The sequence below is a fragment of the Arachis hypogaea genome, chromosome 17 (genome assembly GCF_003086295.3).
Source record: "Arachis hypogaea cultivar Tifrunner chromosome 17, arahy.Tifrunner.gnm2.J5K5, whole genome shotgun sequence".
Taxonomy (NCBI): domain Eukaryota; kingdom Viridiplantae; phylum Streptophyta; class Magnoliopsida; order Fabales; family Fabaceae; genus Arachis; species Arachis hypogaea.
In genome coordinates, this window is record NC_092052.1 from 127,384,648 (window position 1) to 127,405,677 (window position 21,030).

General features: G+C 30.8%; 2 protein-coding genes and 1 long non-coding RNA gene across 4 annotated transcripts; 1 reads left to right on the plus strand and 2 right to left on the minus strand.

Annotated features, from left to right (window-relative positions):
* Positions 1-5,391: 5,391 nt before the first annotated feature.
* On the minus strand, positions 5,392-7,767 carry LOC140180870 (uncharacterized). Of its 2 annotated transcripts, XR_011874932.1 has the most exons (4): positions 7,609-7,767; positions 7,465-7,519; positions 7,249-7,376; positions 5,392-5,720 (listed from the first exon to the last, which is right to left on the minus strand). It is a non-coding gene; the product is annotated as an uncharacterized lncRNA (long non-coding RNA). The 2 variants fall into 2 exon arrangements; XR_011874933.1 differs by lacking the exon at positions 7,249-7,376.
* A 2,260-nt stretch (positions 7,768-10,027) lies between these two features.
* LOC112763918 (protein FAR1-RELATED SEQUENCE 5-like) lies at positions 10,028-14,007 on the minus strand. The gene is made up of 5 exons (XM_025809461.2): positions 13,418-14,007; positions 13,135-13,330; positions 12,457-13,006; positions 11,945-12,324; positions 10,028-10,249 (listed from the first exon to the last, which is right to left on the minus strand). The coding sequence occupies exons 1-5, from the start codon at positions 14,005-14,007 to the stop codon at positions 10,028-10,030; spliced, it is 1,938 nt and encodes a 645-aa protein (XP_025665246.2).
* A 3,190-nt stretch (positions 14,008-17,197) lies between these two features.
* On the plus strand, positions 17,198-19,084 carry LOC112766300 (ubiquitin-fold modifier 1). Its single transcript, XM_025812209.3, has 4 exons — positions 17,198-17,490; positions 17,580-17,677; positions 18,461-18,493; positions 18,844-19,084. The coding sequence occupies exons 1-4, from the start codon at positions 17,420-17,422 to the stop codon at positions 18,927-18,929; spliced, it is 288 nt and encodes a 95-aa protein (XP_025667994.1). The 5' UTR covers positions 17,198-17,419; the 3' UTR covers positions 18,930-19,084.
* Positions 19,085-21,030: the final 1,946 nt, after the last annotated feature.

Sequence of the window (21,030 nt, forward strand, 5' to 3'; positions counted from 1 at the left end):
TTGAAGATGGATAAACACAAAAACGTGTTTAGAAAAAATTTTATACACATTTAATAATAAAAGACTGAATTAACTGGCATATTAGCGCCTAATGATACATTAGTATTTATAATTTGAAATTAGAATTATATATAAATACTAGAAAAATTAAATCTTTATATAAAAAGTATGTTTATATAAAATAATAAAACATAATTTTTACAATTTTTTTATTTTTTTAAATAATTAAATTTGTTATATTTTTTAATTTAATTTTAATATAATGTTAGATAAAATATTTTATGTATCTGTTTAATTATATATTATAATTAAAATATTTTTTATTATTATTTTTAAAAATAAAAAATATATTTTAAATTAGTAAATTAATCCGTTCATTTTAAAATTTTATATGCAACATAGGTACATATAATAGAACAAAAGATAAAAAATAAGTAATAAAGATGAATAAATCGAGAATAAAATAAAATATATAAAGTCATAAAAAAAATAAAATATTAGATTGATACCTAAACTATAATTGTTTGAATTAAAAATTGCAATTAAAAATATCAAAAAACAAAAATAATGAAATTGAAAGATATATAGAGTTATGGAAAGCTATATAAAAAAATTGGAGAATTTAAAATTTACTTTTTGACGAAGAGAAGATGACCATTAGACAAGAAATAAAAAAAATGTTGAAAATATAAAAATAAAAAGAGGGTTTAAGAAAATAAAGAATTGACGGTACAATAATTAAATTTGATTAGATTAAATAATAGTCAAAATGATAAAAAATAAAAAAATAAATTTAAAACTTTAACAAATTGAATTTATTTTATTTGTAGTGGAGTTATTTAAATTTAAAGTGGGGACATATTATATATAACTATATTTTTTAAAACAAAAATTAAAAACATCATAGGAGCAAGTGCCCCTCGTTGTTATGCTTGGGTCCGTCCCTAGTGCTCCATTAACATTTATATGCCAAAAATTGTCTCAATGACTAATGTGAGTTACGTTTGCAAAATTTGAAAACTAAATAGAGACAATTAAAATTTAAAAAACTAAATTAAAATTTGTGTATAAATTCAGAGACCAAATTAAATACTAACACTTATCACACCAATTACTTTGCTTAATTTCAAAATTTGAATCAATTTGACCATGAGACCATTCAATACTTTCAAATTCATCTAAGTTAAAAATTGAGGTGTAATTATTTTCATATAAAATTAATAGTTGATAATTATTATATAATAATTTAATCAAATTTATAAAAATATCAAATCATCTAATATTTTTTAATTATCAATTTTCCACAAAAACAACCTCATATAAATTTTCACTTTTTTCTAAACACACGAGAATCAATATTTTCTAGGTGTTGCTTCGACACACTTCTTATCTTATTTGGATATCGAATGCGCACTTAGCCGCCTACCTTATATTTTTTTACTTATTATATTTTTGACTGGTAAATCTTTTCATATCTAATGCATACAGTCTCCTTTTATCAATATAGACAATATATTTTTCGAAATAATACTAATATTGGAAATCTCATCTCATATGCGTCATTCACTCACGAGTTCATTCATTTACTGACATTTTCAAAGAAATTAATTCCACAATAAGACTTTTTGACTTTTCTGAAATTCTGAAATTCACGTACTCGAATTCTTAGGGAGGCCTTTGGTGTGGTTTAATGTGTGAGTTTCTGTGTGTTATATATAGGAATAGATCCAAAAAATTTTAATATGCAATGACTGTATTTTAAACGAATTTTTTTTATTATTGTTTTTTATTTATATTTTTTCAATACATAAAAATAATTCAGATATTATATGTATTTTTATAAAAAAATCTAAAATTACCAAAATATAATGATATAAGTCATTATTAATATTCTATATCATAATATAATATTAAATGCGTTATTATTTTAATATTATTAAAAAAACAAATGAATTTTTTAAAAATAAATACAAAAATAAATATATAAAAACTAATTTAAAAAGTACAAAAAATGAGTATATAATATTAAATTGGTTAAGTAAAATATATTAATAAATAAAAAAATTAAAACATAAACATGTTAAAAAATAATACATATAAAATCACTAAATTATATTATATTTTTTATTTCTTTAAACACATATCTCATATATAAATATAATTTTAATTTTAAAATTTTGAGGATCGAGACTATTACTTACTCCTTTTATATCCATTTTTGATTATAAATATGACAAAAAAATAAAAAAATAAAAAAATGAAGTGATGAAATATCAAGAAAAATATCCATATACCATCATTTCATTTGAGAATGGGATGAAATGAATACATGAAGCTTGAATTTTTTTTTTAACAAACATAAATAATCAACTTAATATTAATCAATTTTTTAATTGTAAATTTACATTTTAACTCTCACTTTTGGAGGGTTTAAGATTTAAGGCGGTTAATGTTTAAAATTTAAAATTTATAATTTATAATTTACAGTAAAAAAATTAATTTAAAAAATTAATTATTAACTGAAAAATAGTTAGCTCTCTAATCAAACTCTTTTTTTCTTATTTTTTTCTCATTAAAATAAAAGGAGATTGGCAAAATCATTTGAAAAGTAATGACATCTTTTACTTGGTCCCTTTCCCACTTAAGGAGATTAGTATATATGAGAAAGTGTGCAATCAAAGAGGCCATGAAAGATATGCCTGCAATGATTTCTGCTTTACACATATCTGTAACTTTTATAGGTTCTATCACTATATTTTTTTTTTGGGTGACTAGGTTCTGTCACTATTTAATTAATGAATTAGATATACATCCATTTTTAGGCTAATTTTGTTGTAAATGAAACAAAAAATTAGTGTTTTTGTTGGAAATAGAATTATTTGGTATAATTAGACTCAATTTTATGGTTATGGAAGCCTTGTATATGATGTGCTCGGATATGAATTCATAGAGTACAAGATAAATTTGTGGAACAGCTTTTTGTGAGTGTCAGAATGTAGAATTCGGACCCTGTGAATTGCTTGATTTAAAAATTTTGCAGAACAAATTGGATGGTCCGATTTGGAATTGAAAAAATTTGAGTTTCGAAAGAAGAAAATCGGATCCTCTGTGTTCTTTGTCTTTAACAACTCAGACCATCCGTTTACCATGGAGGAACTCGCATGGTCCGAGTTCTGTTACTCAGACACCACACGGATGTGAAGTATCTGTGTTTTCCATATCCCAATTTAACCTATTATTACCTCCATATTCAAATTAAAAAACGGTATAATTACATGTAAGTAGATTTTATAGGTAGAGAGTCAATACGTAATTTATTGTTCACGTGATAATATCTTGACCAACACGCAGAGGGTGTGTTAACCACGTAACAACATCTTGGTCAATACATAGACAGCGTGTTAATCACATGTTAAGTTACAGCAACACACTCCTATATGTTGTATTAACATTTTTTACACATCCACAATATTATAATATACTCTAAATATTAATATTCAACTAAAATACTATCTCCATCTCTATATTAAAAATAATTTTTGCCATTTTTAATTTGCAACAAATTAAATAATCTATATTTTTGCATAATAATAAATATTTAACAGTGGATCACCAACGGGAATTGGAACTCTATTTTTCCTTGTACGCACTTCTTTACTTTGGATCCAACAACATGTTTTTGGTCAAAATCCAACCAATTTATTAGCACAATAATGCATGCAATAATGAGTGTTTCTTGGCTTGAGGACCCATGCATATGACTACAAGCATCGATGTCCATGCAATAATAGTTAGTTCTTCAAAGTTCAAATTCAATGTTTGACACTTGAGAACCCATACCATCTCAGATCTCAAATTTTCACATGCATGCAAAGCCATTTAACAATTACCTGTTAATGTTATCTCCCAAATATATACCAACATCAATATAATAAAATAATAATTATATTACGTGTACACTAAAATTAGTCATTAAAATGAGCTACTAATATAAAATACACGTTTAATTAAAAATAAGTTAAAAATAACACAAATATATATTAAAAATAAGTTAAATTACACATAAATTTATACACAAATACATTAATGACTATTTTTAGTGAACTAATTTTAATTTATAAATAATATTTTTTTATAAAAAATACAATCTCACTACGTATGCGCTCGATATATTAAACATGGTTTTGATATAAGTATTTTTTTTAATAATTAAATACGTATTTTTTTATTTTATTAATTAAAAAATAATTTAAATATATAATTAATTAATAATAATTATATTTTATATAAGAAAATATTTAGTATATAAATAATATTTTTTTTAAATATATAATCTGACTGATGATAGCATAAACGTTTTCGAAATGTTGTTTATTAATTTTGTTTGGAATAATATGTTGGCGCACATGCATCTCTGTGTTAAGTTATATTTGATGTGAGAAAATATATAAATATTAAAAAATCTTATCGCTAGATAGACTAAGGTATCTTAATTTGTTAGGAAATTATTAATTTTTTAATTTATTTATCGAAATACATATATTAATTATAAGAGTTTTGTTAATTTATAACATATGCTAAGCATATCATAAAAAAAATATTTTATAAAAAATTTAATACATTAAATACATTAAAAGTATTAAAAAAAATTTATTATTATATTTTTAAAATGTGTCCTTAGGACACTAGTTAGTTAAATCCTAATTATAATCACAAATTAAATTATTTTACACTAAATAGTTTATATAACAATAATTTTATTTATTGTCATTTATTGTCATAAATAATGAATTGCATAATAAGTTATTATTTTTTTGATTTAAAATTAAATAAAAATAATATAAATATACTATTTTATTTGGATTTAACAAGTGTCATATTTAAATATAAATAGCAGTATTCTAAAAATTGAACCGAATTGATCGATTCAATTGAGTTAATCGAAAATCGGTTCTCTATTCAGTCTAGTTGATACAAAAAACTGCTTGGCGAAAAACCAACTAAAAAACTAGTAAAACCGATAGAATCGATCGATTTTTTAACGATTTACCGAATTTTAAGTAAAAAACCCTCAAATACCCAGCAACCCACTCTTTCTTTCTCTCTCTCTCACAAGGAGCAACAAGCCTAACATAGTTCCAGCGCCACCAGTAACAGCAGCAACGAGCGCCCCCGCCCTGCCGTATCTTCTTCAGACGCTCGGCCCTCTTTGTAACATCCTACCACACAGAACTTTACGCTTAAGTCGTAAAATAGAGGTGGTGTGGTATTACGACCTCTAAAATAAAATGTATATATATAATAGCAGAAGAATTATAATATACTAGGAGCCTTGAAGAATAGAGAAAATAGAAATCGCGAAATAAAAGCACGACGCTCGAGAAACGAGTTAACTTGCGTGCTAAGAAAGCTACCGCTGTCAAGTGTAAAGTAACCCAAAATAGAAATAGAGAGTCAAAGATACAAAATAACGAGCTCCTGACTTAGCCTACGAAGTCAAGACTGGCCGGAGAATATACACACATATATACATATATATACATACCCAAAACCCAAATGTACATAAACAAAATCTTGCCTCTCCATACACCTCTAAGAGGATAAAAAAGAATAAGTTATGTGGAGAGAAAGCTAAGTACATATATATAATAACAAAATAACCCAGTAACCACTCCGCTTCAAGAGTCCAGACGCCTAACGAGATGCCTCTCGACCTGCATCTGAAAAATAACAACATAGTATGGAATGAGAACCGGAGGTTCTCAGTATGGTAAAGGTGCCACACACATAATATATAAGGTCCTGGGAATGCCAGAGGCAATCCTAAAACGCCGACACTCAGATTATAGAGCTTAAAGTATTAAACAGAAGCCATAAAAGGTGGTTTTCTAAAAATATTTAAACCTTACTTAACTTAACCTTAAATCTAAGTCCCATACTGCCATTCTTCCATACCTCCAACTCCATCATGCATTTTCATAGACAAATAGACAGATAAAGGCAAGCACAAGAAGGTTACAAATACTGCAGGTAACAAATACACATTTAACATGGCAAGTACATATAGGCACACCCAATTAAAGCACAAGCAAGTAATTCAAGTAATATGCAGATGATGCATGCCTGTCCTATGGCTGATGAGGCTCATCTGTCGGTTATCCAGCCAACCCGACAAGTCTGAATTGTCCTTAGACTGTCCTCCGACGTGCATCCCCAAGAGTCTATGCATAGCTTTATCTCAAATAATCAATATTACTCAATGGGGGTAACATTTTTGGGAATTTATATAGTGCCCGGTCACACTTACGTCGTAGGGTCAATAGAGTATCGAGTTTTTAACCACGTGGTGGCAAGCCAAGGCACTTAATCCAGGGAACCTCATATCTCGGATCATTAAATTATTCAAGCCATATAAATAATTCAATTATAATTCATCAACATCCACATCATTCTCAATCGCATCTCATTCATTATCATACATCAATCATATTCAATCCTTATCTTTCATTATCACACCTCCCATTCCATCTATCAATAGTTTCAATTCAAAACATAATTCATTCTTTTCTAAATGAATCAAACTTAAAACATGCTCATTTTCTTAATAACTCAAAATCAAACCATATAACCTTTGAATTTAAATCTTTTTAAATAATCATCTAAACAAAATCTCTAATTTTTATAAAATTTCGACAGCATCTCCTCTAAAACTCGGACTTTACCACCCTTTTCGGGTCCAAACCTACATTCTTTCCAATTCAACATACCCTTCCTTGTCATCATAACAATTATCACAATAAATCTACCTCAGATCAATAATTATACTTATACAATATTCAAATCCAACAACCAAAATTTAACTAAAAATCAAAGTTCACAAATCCTAGGCTTTTAACACAAAATACCTCATTTTTCATTCAAAATTTCTATTCCAATTATTTTCAAACCTATTACCACCAACCCAAATTGCCAACAATAATCCTCAACAAGCTCCATATCTTTTCATCAATCATCATTCAACCAAACCAAAATATAGCCATATAATCAACAATTCAATCACATATTCTTTCAAAGATCCAACTAGCAACCAATATCATCTTACAAACAAATCACCAAACCAAACCAAGCATATTCATCAACCCATTACTAAACATTAAATATACACCTGCATTCTAACTTATTCTATGGTCATCTAGCCTAAGTTTTCACAGAACATTATATATTAAATACAAGAAACCTAAACTATACCTTAGTCGATTCCCAAATATTATTCCAAGACAATTTTCCTAAAGAACACAGCCCTCAAAACTTCAACTAATCCGCTTCCTTCAAGTTCCAGTATTCACAATTTCGAACTCCAATTATTTATTTTCAACCTAATACACATTCATAACACATATATATCCAATTTAATACTCAAATCTCAAATTCAATTAAATTAAAATAAAATTATCATATCCTCACCTTACCCAAGCTTCACATAAGCAAGAGTGAACATTTTTCTCAAGCTAATTAGATCCTAAAACATCAAAGAATAAAGAAATTCAATATCTCCACTAATTTTCCAAAAATTGGAGAACAAGAGGTTGAGATAAAATAGAGGGTTACCTATAAAATTGTTCCGATAGAAACGTAGAGCTCGACGCGGTGAACGCGTGGCCGCAAACGGTACGGCGATTGGAGCTCGGACGGAAAAGTTACGGGACTTTGAGTTTTACCGTAAGGGTTCGCATGGCTTCTCTTCTCCTCATTATGCTTCAGCGTGATTCTGCTGATTGAGGATGAAGAGAGGTTTTAATTCATTTAGTTGCTGGGCTGGTTGGGTCCACGGGCCTGGTTTGAGTTCGGTTCAATCGGTTCGGTCCGTTCGGTCCAATCTTGGACTGATTTCTTTGAAATTAGTGTCAAAATTCTCGTTTCGATGAGCTCTACTCTAATTTAATATAATATTCGCGTTTCTAATCTTCCTTATTAAAAGCTAATTTATTGACTAATTATCTACTAATTTAACCGGGTTTACACTTTTTTCCTCGCGTTGCCAGAAGATCTACTCGAAGCTGTTGTTGGCGTCGCCATCTCTGTCCTCACCGTTGTGTCTCTCTCTTCAAGCTCTCTGTCTCTCTCCGAGCTCATTGTCTCACTCTCACTGCAAATGTCTCTCTGAACCATCACCTCTATTCCACTGCTCGCTTATTCATAGTAGAGACCTTGCTTTCACCTTCATATTCTTATGGTTGCTTACTCACAATAACAACCTTATTCTCACCTTCATCTGATGATTTTGTTCAAGTCCACTGCTCGAGTTAATTCTTCTGAAATAATGCTGTTGATTGTTGAAGGTACTTTATTAATTTTGTTTATTTCTGATTTTATTGTTTAATTGTATGAATTTTGACTTTTGAATTTGTCTTTTGAATTTCTAGATGTAAATGTGTGGATTTTGTGTTTTGATGCTACATGTATTGTTGGCTATTTGACTTGTTGATATAATTAAAAATTTTGTGTAAATTTATGTTCAATAATCCATACTTAGTTATTGGCTGTGTTTAATTTGTGCAAATTTGTGTTTGTAATAATTGCTAATTAAAAAATTTTATTTTTGAAAATGGAACAACTAGTAATTAAGTGATCAACAATCACATATATTCAAATTTTAATAATTTTATTTTATATTTAATTAAATCGATTGAATTTTAATTGGACCACTCAATTATTAAACCAGTCATTTTATTGGTTCATTGACCGATTTAATTTTCGTAACCTTGATAAATTAATAACTTCAGAATTTTAATATCCAACACATAAAAATATCTCCACACTCAAATATTTCTTTCTTAATAATTTAACATTGATGGTCATAAAGTTAAAGAATCTCAAGACAACATAATTATCAGGATAATAAGTTATCTATAATTTAATTAAAATATTTTAATTTTAAATTTTAGAAATAAAAAAATATTTTTTTATAAATTATATATAATAAATAGTATTTTAAGAATGAAAGTGTTAACTAACTCTTTTTAATTTTTATATCTCCATATAATTAATAATATTTAACAAAATTTATTATTATTATTATTATTATATATATATATATATATATTTTGCTCCCACTCCTAAAATTTTCTGGGTCCGTCACTGGAGCACTGATATAGACAGTTAGATACTACGTTGAAATTTGTAAAATAACGTTGTTTTGGTTTTGGCCCTCAAATAGTCCAAAAATGATGTTGAATCACTTGTTTTGGAAGAAAAAGTTTTAATAAACACCACTTACGATGTTGTCTTTAAGCTCTTTAAATGCCAAAATAAAAATGATATCGTTTTATAAAGTCTAACGTGATATTCGGCTGTCTACATCAATGTTCTGTTAATATTTGTGCATCAAAAGTTATCCAAAAACTAATATAAATCACATTCACAAAGTTTAGAGATTAAATAAAGACAGTTAAAACTTCAGGACAACTCGTTTATAAATTTAAGAACTAAATTAAATATTAAATATTGAGAAAGTCTAGGAGACCGCTGATAGGCATCAAGCATACATTGGACACGTTTTTTATAAACGGAAGGGTGAAAGATTGAAAAATGGTTGGAACTTTGCTATTAGAAAAACACTTACAAGCCCACACGTATTAGAGACTCATATGCTTGAGTAAGTTCATACTATTGTCAAATTTAAATTATTTTTATTTTTTTACCATTCTTGTAATTTTCTTCTATCTCAATTTATACATATTTATTTGGTCCTTTTAAGGTTGTACTTCTATGAAAATTAAGATTAAATGATAGGGGAATGTTAGGAGGACAATGAATTTGGTGAACAATATGAACAACGGACCTGAAATTAGCCCAATTAGTTTACTAACATAGGTATTCTCGTAAACACACACCTTCCCTAAATCCTAATTTTAATTATCTTAATTACTTCCATTGTAATCACCCCATCCACTCCCCCCTTGTTTGACCCAACAATAAAAACCTTTCCCCTTCCTTACGTTTTGAACACCATTCAGAAAAGGAAACATTAGCCTTCCCTCACAGCCATTTGAAACGGCATTGACGAAGGGAGACCTTCCCACGTTAGCCGCTTCTTTTTCATTGCAACCCATCGTCCACCCTGCCACCCGCCGAACCGACCATCCATCGGCGCCTCCATTGGGAAGACGTGAAGCAGCAGGCGAGCATCCATGGCCCCGTCACCTGGAAGTTGGCCAGAAAACCACCGGCATTGTCCTTTACCCACAATCTCCGTAGGTTATAGCCCTTGCATGTTCGTGTCACTTGGAGTCATCCTCAAATACAACAAGAGTAACCGTGGGCTGTTTTTCCCTTCCCAGATTGAAGGTCGGTAACCCGATAACCGTTAATTGAATGTTTAGATGTTCATAGTTACTTTTATATTCTGGTTGCATATAATGGTTTTGCTGGTTGCGCAAATTTCTGGCCCTGTTTGAGTTTTGCAAGTCTTTGTGAACATATGGAAGTTGAAAGGAATGAATAAGGACACGTACATGTTTATGAGCATCCGGATTTTTTTGCGTCTTATTTTTTAATGATTTACCGTATTTGGGTTTGTTTTGGCTCCGGGTGTTAGTAAGTCAGCAGTTCGTGTGAAGCACGTGCTATGAATATGTTGATTTGTGAGTTGTTTAACGAATCTAAATCGGATGGTCATTTTTATACATGAATGGATGGTTGAATATTTTTTACAGGTGTTTGAAATTAGGTTGAGGATGGTAAATATTTGATGGAGCCTGGGATTGATATTTTAGTTGTGAATTCTTTATCTATTTCTGGTTCATTTGATTGACCTTTAATTTCTATAAATAACAGATGTTCAATTTTGTAAGAAAAGATGAATGAAAAAATGTTACATTCTCTACATCATTTAGGTAGGAATTTCTGATGTTGGAAATCTATGGAGCCTAGCAAGCTGGTTATATTAGGACTTGTTTTCGTTACTTACATAATTAGAAATTCAATTTGTAACAGCTATGCTTCCTAGTACCTTGTTTAGCTTGATTTTTTTTAACTGCCTTTGTACTCTTACTCTACACGACTGTCGGTGTTATGCTGTTGATTTTCAATTTTTTTTTAAAATTAAAGCATGGATAGTAATATCACATGGTTCATGTATCCTTGGATTAAAGCAAACATGTTTGAAATTTGATGGAGCCTGGGCTTGATATTTTAGTAGTTAATTCGTTATCTGTTTCTGGTTCATTTGATTGACCTTTAATTTCTATAAATGACGGATGTTCAATGTTATAAGAAAAGATGGATGAAAAAATGTTACATGATCTACATCATTTAGGTAGCAATTTCTGATGTTGCAAATCTATGGAGCCTACCAAGCTGGTTAAATGAGTACTTGTTTTGGTGACTTACGTAATTAGAAGTTTAATTGTTAACAGCAATGCTTCCAAGGACCTTGTTTAACTTGTTTTTTTTGTAACTGTCTATGTACTCTTACTGCACACGACTGTGGGTGTTATGCTGTTCATTTTGATATGATTTTTTTAAATTAAAGCATGGATAGTAATATCACATGGTTCATGGAACCTTGGATCAAAGCAAACATGTTTGAAATTTGATGGAGTCTCGGCTTGATAATTTAGTAGTTAATTCTTTATCTGTTTCTGGTTTATTTGGTTGACCTTTAATTTCTAAAAATGACGGATGTTCAATGTTGTAAGAAAAGATGCATAAAAAAATGTTACATGATCTACATCATTTAGGTAGCAATTCTTGATGTTGCAAATCTATGGAGCCTACCAAGTTGGTTATATTAGTACTTGTTTTGGTGACTTACGTAGTTAGAAGTTTAAATTGGTATACATACATTGCGTAAACTCTTCCACTTTCTCTCCATGGATTTTTTGATTGATTTATCCAACTCATATCCTAGCCTTTTGCCTTTTGGACGACCCTTAGTGGTTACCTTTGATGGGGCCTGAATGTCCACTGTGCCGAAAACGGTTGAAGGGACTGTGGCGATGCTATTGTGTGTAGTAGGGACGGTGTTATTTTGCATCCTGCCACGGTAATCTACTAGCTTGGCCCTTGCATCCTCTAGAACATTATGCAGCATGTCTGCCTCATCATCACAATCCACGAATTCCTGCGCAACGTTGTAGAAATGTGCACACAACCCTCTGAATATGTTGTGGCTTTCATCTGAACGTCTAACATCGTGGCTACTCTTAATGTAGGTGTGCTTGCGCTTTATGTTCTTGCTCCAACGAGGTAAAACATAGCAGGAAGGAACCTCATTAACTTTGTAAGATGAAAGTACTACAAGACAGTGGCAACATAATATACCTGCACTCTCAAACAAGTTGCAATCACATCAAACCTCGTGAGTCGAATGGTCAAAATGGACGTCAAACGTAACATAACGGGTCGTCTGATAGACTAGTATTTCCTCTTCTACCTTTATCCAAGCTGAGTCACCCTGTTCATCCACGGCACGAATAATGCAACCAGCCTTCTTCTCAAACTCTGTTTGGACATCCCTAAACATCTCGTTGGTATACTCTTTTTGAAATCGTCTCTCGATGGCTGATCTAGTTGAATATGGGATTAGACCTCTCGAGTCTGCAGCATCGTCCTCCAATTCCTTCTGCTCCTTCGTTTCTAGGACGTTGTCGAACTCGTGGATGAACTGGACCAAACTAGTCTTACAATTTAAGTATCCACCAAAGAATAAATGCATCCCCTCACTCCTCTGCGTACTCCTCATGGAAGCCCAGAATTGACCCTTGAAAAAGATAGGCACCCACATGTGTCGGTCCTCAAACAGATCTAAAACAGAAACAAACCCACCAAAAACAAAACCATGCATAAGAACTTTTTCAATAACAGAATACAAGAACACAACAACATCTAAGCACTTCCGGCACATGATTTTCCTAAAAAGACACAAACCTGATAGCCATCTGTTGTCATGTAAGTTGAAGTCATCAATGAACTCAGTCCAATGATCCTCGAAATCCTCAACCGACTTAGAGTTTCATATAATGTGATTCAACTCAGCATTCAACTCTTTGAACCTAGAATAACCTCCAAGCTTGTTGTGTATTTTTTTGTTATATGGCATATGCACCACTGGTGTCGTGTATTGGGCAGGACCTTCTTAATTGCACCAAACATAGACTTGCATTGGTCTGTGATGATGCCCTTCGGTGCTGTTCCCATGCACTCCAGCCATTGTGTGAACACCCACTCAAAATTCGAGATCTCCTCACTGCCTAGCAGAGTGTAACCTAGCAAAGTAGACTTACCATGGTGGTTCACACTAATGAAAGCAGCGAACGGAAATCCATGCCTAAAGGACGAACAACTATATTTAGAAACATGAAACTAATAAAAAATAATAAAATAATTAAACAATGTGAACTTAAATACATTTTACCAGTTCGTGCTGTATGTGGTATCAAATGAGACCACGTCTCCATAGTATTCATAAGATGCCCTACACCTTGCATCCACCCAAACTGCACTCGTAAACTTGTTATCCTCATTTATATTCACTGCGTAAAAGTAGTTCGGATTCAACTCCTTCATTCGCATGAAGTAGTTCAGCATTTCCTTGACATCTGCATTGACATTTGTGGATCGGAGTCTTGATGAAATGTAATTCCTGACGTCCTTCTCTGAGAAGCCCAAGTTCGAAGGCCCACCAACTTCATTGGCTAATGCTAGAAAGGTCTTGTTGGGTCGAATGCCCGCCTCATCATTAACCTCAATGATACACTTCGCATGCATTGTTAACTCCCTGTTCTCGTGGTAGTGCATTGCCTTCTTAGTTGAACACGGGTGCGAGTGATTTAGTTCAACCTTCAACAAGACCCAATCATGCTTTTTCCTGTCGAACTTTGCATATATTCTTGCTCTGCATCCCACACCTGCCATTGTGTTCTTCCGTATGGGTGACTTGACACGAGACGCCCGGAAACCCTTCCGATTGCAATGGATAGATTGGTTGATCGGTTGCTTTGTCATCTTGTCAAAATCTGTGGCCCGTATCTTACTTATGAAACCAACTTTTTTTTGCATAGGTCGCATAAAAATTCTGGGCCAACTTCAAATGCTCAAACTGCATCCCAACTCTTGGTATTTCATCGTCAGCAAGGCAACTATGGTCTGGTAACTGCAAATCAGTTCAAAATAGACATCATTTCAGCCACACGATGATTAATGGTCTATTCAAACATGCGGTTAACGAAAAAATAACAATAAAATAGAGTCCGAACCTCATCAACAAGTTCCATGTCATCACATCCCAACTCAGTAATTTTCGTACATTCTATGCCCTACAATCAAACATATAGAATGTAAGTAGATAATATAATAAAATATCAACTAAATAGATTTTATTAATACTATATCCAAAAATATGATATTAAAATTTATTAATATGCATGAATTAAACGAATTCAGAACAATGAAATTATACTCATACAAAGTGCACCTAATCAGTTAGTATTGTGTTAATTATTTATATAGAGAATGCATAAATCCACCACATATCAAGTATCACTACACAAACTAAAATAGAGTCTTCTTAAATCATGTAAAAAGTCTCATTATTAGCTTCTATAATTTTCTTTCATATATATCCAAATTTGTTAGTGCATGCATGGTTTGATAGCATACAGATGGGAATTGTAAAAATTTTAGTCGCAACCATGGGCAAAATTTTCTTATTTAATACTATACATATATTCAAAACATGTCAAGGTAACCTATTAAAGAGGTATTGTAACAATTCATCAAATCCAGTAAATAAATTTCTAACTTCATCTCCTTTATAACTTGTCACATAGTTCATTGTAACTAGTTATAAAAATTTAACAAGAACCCAATCTGTAACTAGTAAGTAGTAACAACTAACTAGTACATTGTATCATAACATTCCACCATTCTAAATATGTATTTGTTTTCTCTTCTTAGGTAGAAAAAATTCAAACTAATTCTTTCACGGGATCATCCACTTATATATTACACTTTAACTAATAACCACATGAATGGACAAGAACACCATCCAAATTGTTCCGTCTGTAACAAAATATCATAATGGATTAAGAATGTTGATCTTTTAATAACCATCTAATTTATATGAAAATAAACATACGTCTAAAAGAAACAAGATACATTGTTTACCTTGTCCAACTGTTCACTTTCTCCGTCGAACGACTCGCCGGTGAAAGAATCTGGCACGAGACAACTCGGTTCAACAGAATTGTACTCCATTAAAATGGCTGTGATAGGTAGAGGCCTTGGGCTGCAGGGGCTGCACAGGACGTGATCGCGGTAACCTTCGCCGGGCTGCACGGTGCACGGGTTAACGGGTGTGGTGAAAAATTTTTTTTCTCCACTTGGGGGCTGGCCAGACGTTGGAACAGGGGTAAGAATGGGTTGTGGGTGGACTGAAAAGTGAGTCTTCTTTGTTGGGAAGGAGCACGGCAAAAGAGAGGAAATATGGTATGAGGATATGAAAGGTGTTACCGTTCCTATTTTAAAAATATGATATTTTAAATTTTAAAAAATAATTATTATTATAATTAAATTAATTACATCATTAATTAAATTTATGAGTAATTTACATTTATAACCCCATTGTTTATATTGTTCATTAGAATTATTGTTCACCTATACTTTTCCTAAATGTAACACTTTGAAATTCGGTAAAGTGGAAACAATATTTCATTTCAACAAATAATATAAACTTTATGACTTTATCTACATTGTGTATCCAGTCATAAATATGCAATTTGGTTAACTATTTGTTATAATGGTTAGGGATCGTTTAAGATTTTTTTTTTATTTTATATATATATATATACATATAATTAAATTTATTGTTTAAAAATTAAAAAATATTAGTAATTTTATTTTTTTTATTTATAAAAATTGAATAAAAAATATATATTAATAAGAATAACATTTTTAATTGTTATTATTATTCTTATTTATTTGTTATTAGTTATTTCAAAACGTTGAAATTTAAATTTTTTATGTTATATATACATGAGTAATTGACATAAATATTTTTATTTATTGTATCTATTTTAAATAAAATATTATATCAAATTGTCAATTTTTTTATTATTTATTGTAAAATAGAATATGTACTTCTTCTAATAATAATGAGTTTATGTAAATTATAATAGTTAATTTAAATTGAGTACACCTAAAATTTAACATAATCCTAATAATATAATATCTTAATAATTTTTCTAAACAATAATGAAAAAAATTAAAAATATATATCATCCGTTCAATTTTTATAAGTAAAAAAAAATCTTATATTTTTCTTTTAAATAATATCTATCTACCTTTTATTCTTATTATTTTTCTTATTTTTTTAAAATTTAAAAGGATCACATCATAAAATAAAAATATATAAATGATATACAAAATTTAATTATAAAAAGAAAAATGATTTGTTTGAATTAGATTAGATAATTTTAAAAGTTAAACCTAAAATCTAATTTAATTCAGTACAATCTAATCTAATGCAAATGTTTTCAATTTTAATATATTTTATATTTAAATTTAAATTAGATAATATTAAATTAAATTTTAAGTTTTTAACCCTATTCAATTTATTCATGTAAATTATCCTTATGTACCTCGTGCTTCAATCATTCTTAAACAAATAGAAACCCTTTATTATTAATTAATTAATTAATTAATTAATTAATTAATTAATTATCACCAACCAATTTTGTCTCACGTATAAATAAATAAATAGATATATCTAATAGTAGGATTCAAAATTTCTACAATTATATTCCATTATATGCTAGCAGTCATTCAACATAATAAGCTAATCTTTTCAAATTTTTTTGGTACAATACAAGAATTTTATATTAATTTTCTTGTTAACACTATATATGTAATATCTTTAGTTAACATTTGGTTATTTAACCGATATAATAATAATAATAATAATAATAATATATTTAGTTACTGAAAATATTATTTTTTTTAAATATTGTCTACGAATTTTTTTTTTTTGGAATTGAATATTGTCTACGTTTGGAGTGTTTCAAATATCAATTGCAACAAAAAAAATTGGTCCAACCACTATAGCCCAATATTAAATTCTCAGTAGGCCCAAATAGAATAGAAGAAAGAAAGTTTGCCAAAAAACATAGAAGAAAGACTGAATTTGAAATCTTTAAAATTTGAATTTTATTTTAAAGAGTAAAATATGGTCTTTTCTTATTTATTTTATAAATGAAACTAAAAATAAATATAAAAAAATTATTTAGAGATAGAAGATTTTATTTTATCTTATAAAATACAAATATAAAATTTAGAAGATTTAAATTCTAAAATAATAGCTTCGGAGAAACGCAGAAGAAAGAATAGAAGTAAGCACAGAAGAATCGTGAAGGCAACAAAGATGGCGGGCGGTGGCGGAAAGGTGTCGTTCAAGGTGATACTCACCTCTGATCCCAAGCTTCCCTTCAAAGTGTATGTATCTTTTTGAATCTCATCTTTTCTTCTTCTTCTTCTTTTTTTTGTTAACAAATTATTTTAATTGTTATCTGAAACTATTTCAGGTTTAGCGTTCCAGAGGCTGCGCCTTTCACTGCCGTTCTCAAATTCGCTGCCGAAGAATTCAAAGTCCCTCCTCAGACCAGCGCTATCATCACCAACGGTAATGTTCCAGCAGATCAAGCTTTTCTTTTTGTTGATTTATTTATTCGTTTATCGTTTAGCTTCCGTTATTTGATTATTAATTTGGTTTCTCAAGTTTTAGGGTTTTTGGCGGTTATATGTCGCGCTTTTCTAACTTGCAAATTGTGGTTTGATTGGATACTGAATGCTGAATACTAATTTCCTTGGACATTTTTTTTTTTGTCAATTATTTATATTCTAACTTTTGATGAATGGAATTAATTAATAACGCGATTAATTTGATATATCGGATGCAATGAGGTGCACTTAGGGTTTTCGGATTTATCGCATGCTCTAAACTCTGATGCTGGTTATTATTATTATCAAAGTTTGCACAATTCCTAGAAATTTGATGGTCATTTGTTTTGTTTGCCCAATTATTATATATTTAGATCTTAAATTACAGGGGATCTTCTCCCTTCCAAAAGATAGAAGCTTTAGATGCTAATTTGACTAATTACATAATTGAGATTTAGAAAAGATCTCATCTACTGATTAAATTGTTCAGCCCATCATAGGTGAATAGGTGTTCTTTTGTCACTTGAAAATTCTAATTTTTGTTGATCAAGAAGGAAAAAAGGAATATGGCAAACATAAGCTACCACTACCAGTACCAATACTAACATGGACCCTGTGATTGTGAAACCACCAGACTTTTAAGAGTACTTTTGTGAATTCAGACTTGGTATTACTTTTATGTTATTCTTATAGTAATTTCCATCTCGTTTTCCTGCATTTCTTATATTACTTTTTATGCATGCAGATGGTGTTGGCATAAACCCTCAGCAGAGTGCAGGTATGCCAATGCTTTACATTTATTTCTTTTAATTTGAGGCTGTGACCAAAGAACTGCATCATCTTTCACTTGAAATTTGGCTTAACATTATCGTTCTTCATTTTGAAACATTGCTTAAAAATAAGCATGTGGAAAGGGAAAAAATATCGCTCAAAACATTTGGGGTGATCTATTCTGATTTAGCTGAATATATATCTTGAAACTGCTTGATTTTACATGGCTCGGGTTTGCAACTATGGGTTCTTATAGAAGGATTATATCATGAAATTGAATAAAGATTATTTAATACCATATAAAAGTTGATTATAGTAGTTACATTTCATTTGACACATTGTAAATTTCTTTTCCAGGGAATGTCTTTCTTAAGCATGGATCAGAACTGCGCCTGATTCCCCGTGATAGAGTTGGAGCTTCTTGCATGTTACGGGGTGTGTGAGCGGAAATCAAACCATTTTATTTATATATACCTGTACTATTGTAGTCTGATAGTTAAACATATTAAGTACCAGTGTTACTGATCTCATAGATTGGGATCAAAGGGTATCTTTAACTCATAAGTTTATTTGAATAATGAAATAAGTTTTTGGGAGATTTTTTGTAGTTAATTATTATACTGCTGTGCTTTAATTTGAGGTAGCTTTTCCTTTGGGAAACCTCCAAGCCCCTTCTTCTCCAGGTGAAACCATAACTCAGAGCAAATTTGGTTAAATCCGATCTTTAATAGAATGTTGATGTATGATGTATCACCGGTAGTTAGTAGGCTTGTGGGAAGTGGGAGCTCATATACATACATATTCTAGGTTTTGAAGATAAATTAAATTAAAATATGAGTGATTCAACATCTATATTATATTACATGTATATTAGGTTATATATATTGAGCCAAATAAAGCTTGTCTTGCTCAAGCACCCATTTCGACTAAAACTCGACCTGCACTAGGCAGGGTAATTATTGTCTTGACCGGATAGAAGCGATTTGGATACCTACGAATGTGTTGCCACAATGCCACATGACCATCTCTAAAAGACAAACTTAATTATTTCTTCATATAAAATTTAAATTTCAAGGTTGAAATTTTCCTAGTATGTGACCAAGGTATTTAACATTTAGAAGCATATCAAAATAATTCTAAAATTGATATAGGGTGCATCAGTATTCAGTAGTAATGCAAAGAGAAGTTAATTATAGGATATCTATCCTTTTTAATAGCTGCTTTGAGTGTACATTTTTAGACGTAAAATTTTATACAAATTGATGCGTTGAACTTGAAGTTTTGTATTTTAGTACGAAATTTTCTTTGCACATCATGTAACTGAACTGAATTTAGTAACTTTAGGCGCAGTGCATTGCTACAATTCAAGTTTCTTGCCCTTCTTCATTTCTTGATGTTCATAGACCTTCTATACCAAACTTCAACCATTTGCTTCTTTACAAAAACCAGATCTTCTCAATACATGTATATGATTTTTTTTTTTTTGGTGTCTACATGTATATGGATTGATTGCAAGTTTGTGTTTCATTTATATAATCTTTTTATTTTTTTACTTGTTTTTCTGTCTCATTGATTTTTTATACGTGAAAAACAGGTACTCAGGTAGACCCCCACGGGTTTTAACAAATCCAGTGACCCGGCCTGCTTATATAATCCGGATCGGATCATGCTTAATTAAAAAAAAATTATTCGAAAAAACGACCTTGTTTTAAGCATGGTTTTAAAAATCGGACTTGACTGATCGGTCGAATCGATTTAACTGAGAATCGATAATAAAAGTGGTCCGGTCTGCTGTCTATAACCACTGGAAAAAGAATCACTTGAGAATCGCAGAATCGGCCGAGAACCGACCGGTTGGATCGGATTGATAACCGGCCGGCCCAAAAAAACCCCTTCTTCCCCCAATTCGTGCACTCCCTGAGAGTGAGACCTCTGAAGCAAAGCAAAAGTGCAAAACCATAGCCCCTCATTGCCGCCGCGGTCCCCAGGTTCTCAGCGCCGCCGCTTCTTCCTCTTGCCCGTTTTGCAGAACCTAGATAGCTCGGCACGTCGTCTTCATCTTAGTAGGCTTCTCCGTTCGTGGCTTGGAGTAGCTCGCTGTCGGGTCGCCGCTTGCCGTCGTCTCGCCTATCGCCTCGTCTCGCCGCTTGCGGTCCGTCGAAGGTTAGTGGCCTCCACTTCTTCTTTTGAAGTTCTGAAATTGTTGTTCAATCATGGTGGTTCCATTTTTTTCTTGTAATCTTCTGTAATTGCCTGTTGCTGATGGATTGTCTTGTATTTGCTGGTTGGTGATGGCTGTAAATTTTTTTTTTCAAATTTACGGATGGCTGGCTCTGTTAGTCTGATTTAGTGTTTTACTGTTTTGTAATTGCTGGATTTAGTCTGAAATTTTTGTCAAAAACTTTAATAAGAGCATTAACTTGTTTTACTGTTATCACATTCAAGAACTCTAATAAGAGCGTTAAGTTCATCAGTTTGTGACTTTGTGCTTTCCATCTCGCTACAAGAGCTGACTGTGAGGAAACAGCGGATTCTAAGCTGACC

What these genes read in the sequence shown, in the direction of transcription:
- LOC112766300 (XM_025812209.3), top strand. Translation starts at nt 17,420, where the DNA reads ATGGCGGGCGGTGGCGGAAAGGTGTCGTTCAAGGTGATACTCACCTCT. An exon ending in CCCAAGCTTCCCTTCAAAGT is followed by an intron (nt 17,491 to 17,579) that starts GTATGTATCTTT and finishes AAACTATTTCAG; the next exon opens with GTTTAGCGTTCCAGAGGCTG. An exon ending in AAACCCTCAGCAGAGTGCAG is followed by an intron (nt 18,494 to 18,843) that starts GTATGCCAATGC and finishes TTTCTTTTCCAG; the next exon opens with GGAATGTCTTTCTTAAGCAT.
- LOC112763918 (XM_025809461.2), bottom strand. Translation starts at nt 14,007, where the DNA reads ATGACAAAGCAACCGATCAACCAATCTATCCATTGCAATCGGAAGGGT. An exon ending in TGTTTGGTGCAATTAAGAAG is followed by an intron (nt 13,007 to 13,134) that starts GTCCTGCCCAAT and finishes TGAAACTCTAAG; the next exon opens with TCGGTTGAGGATTTCGAGGA. An exon ending in ACATTCAGGCCCCATCAAAG is followed by an intron (nt 10,250 to 11,944) that starts GTAACCACTAAG and finishes TAACCTACGGAG; the next exon opens with ATTGTGGGTAAAGGACAATG.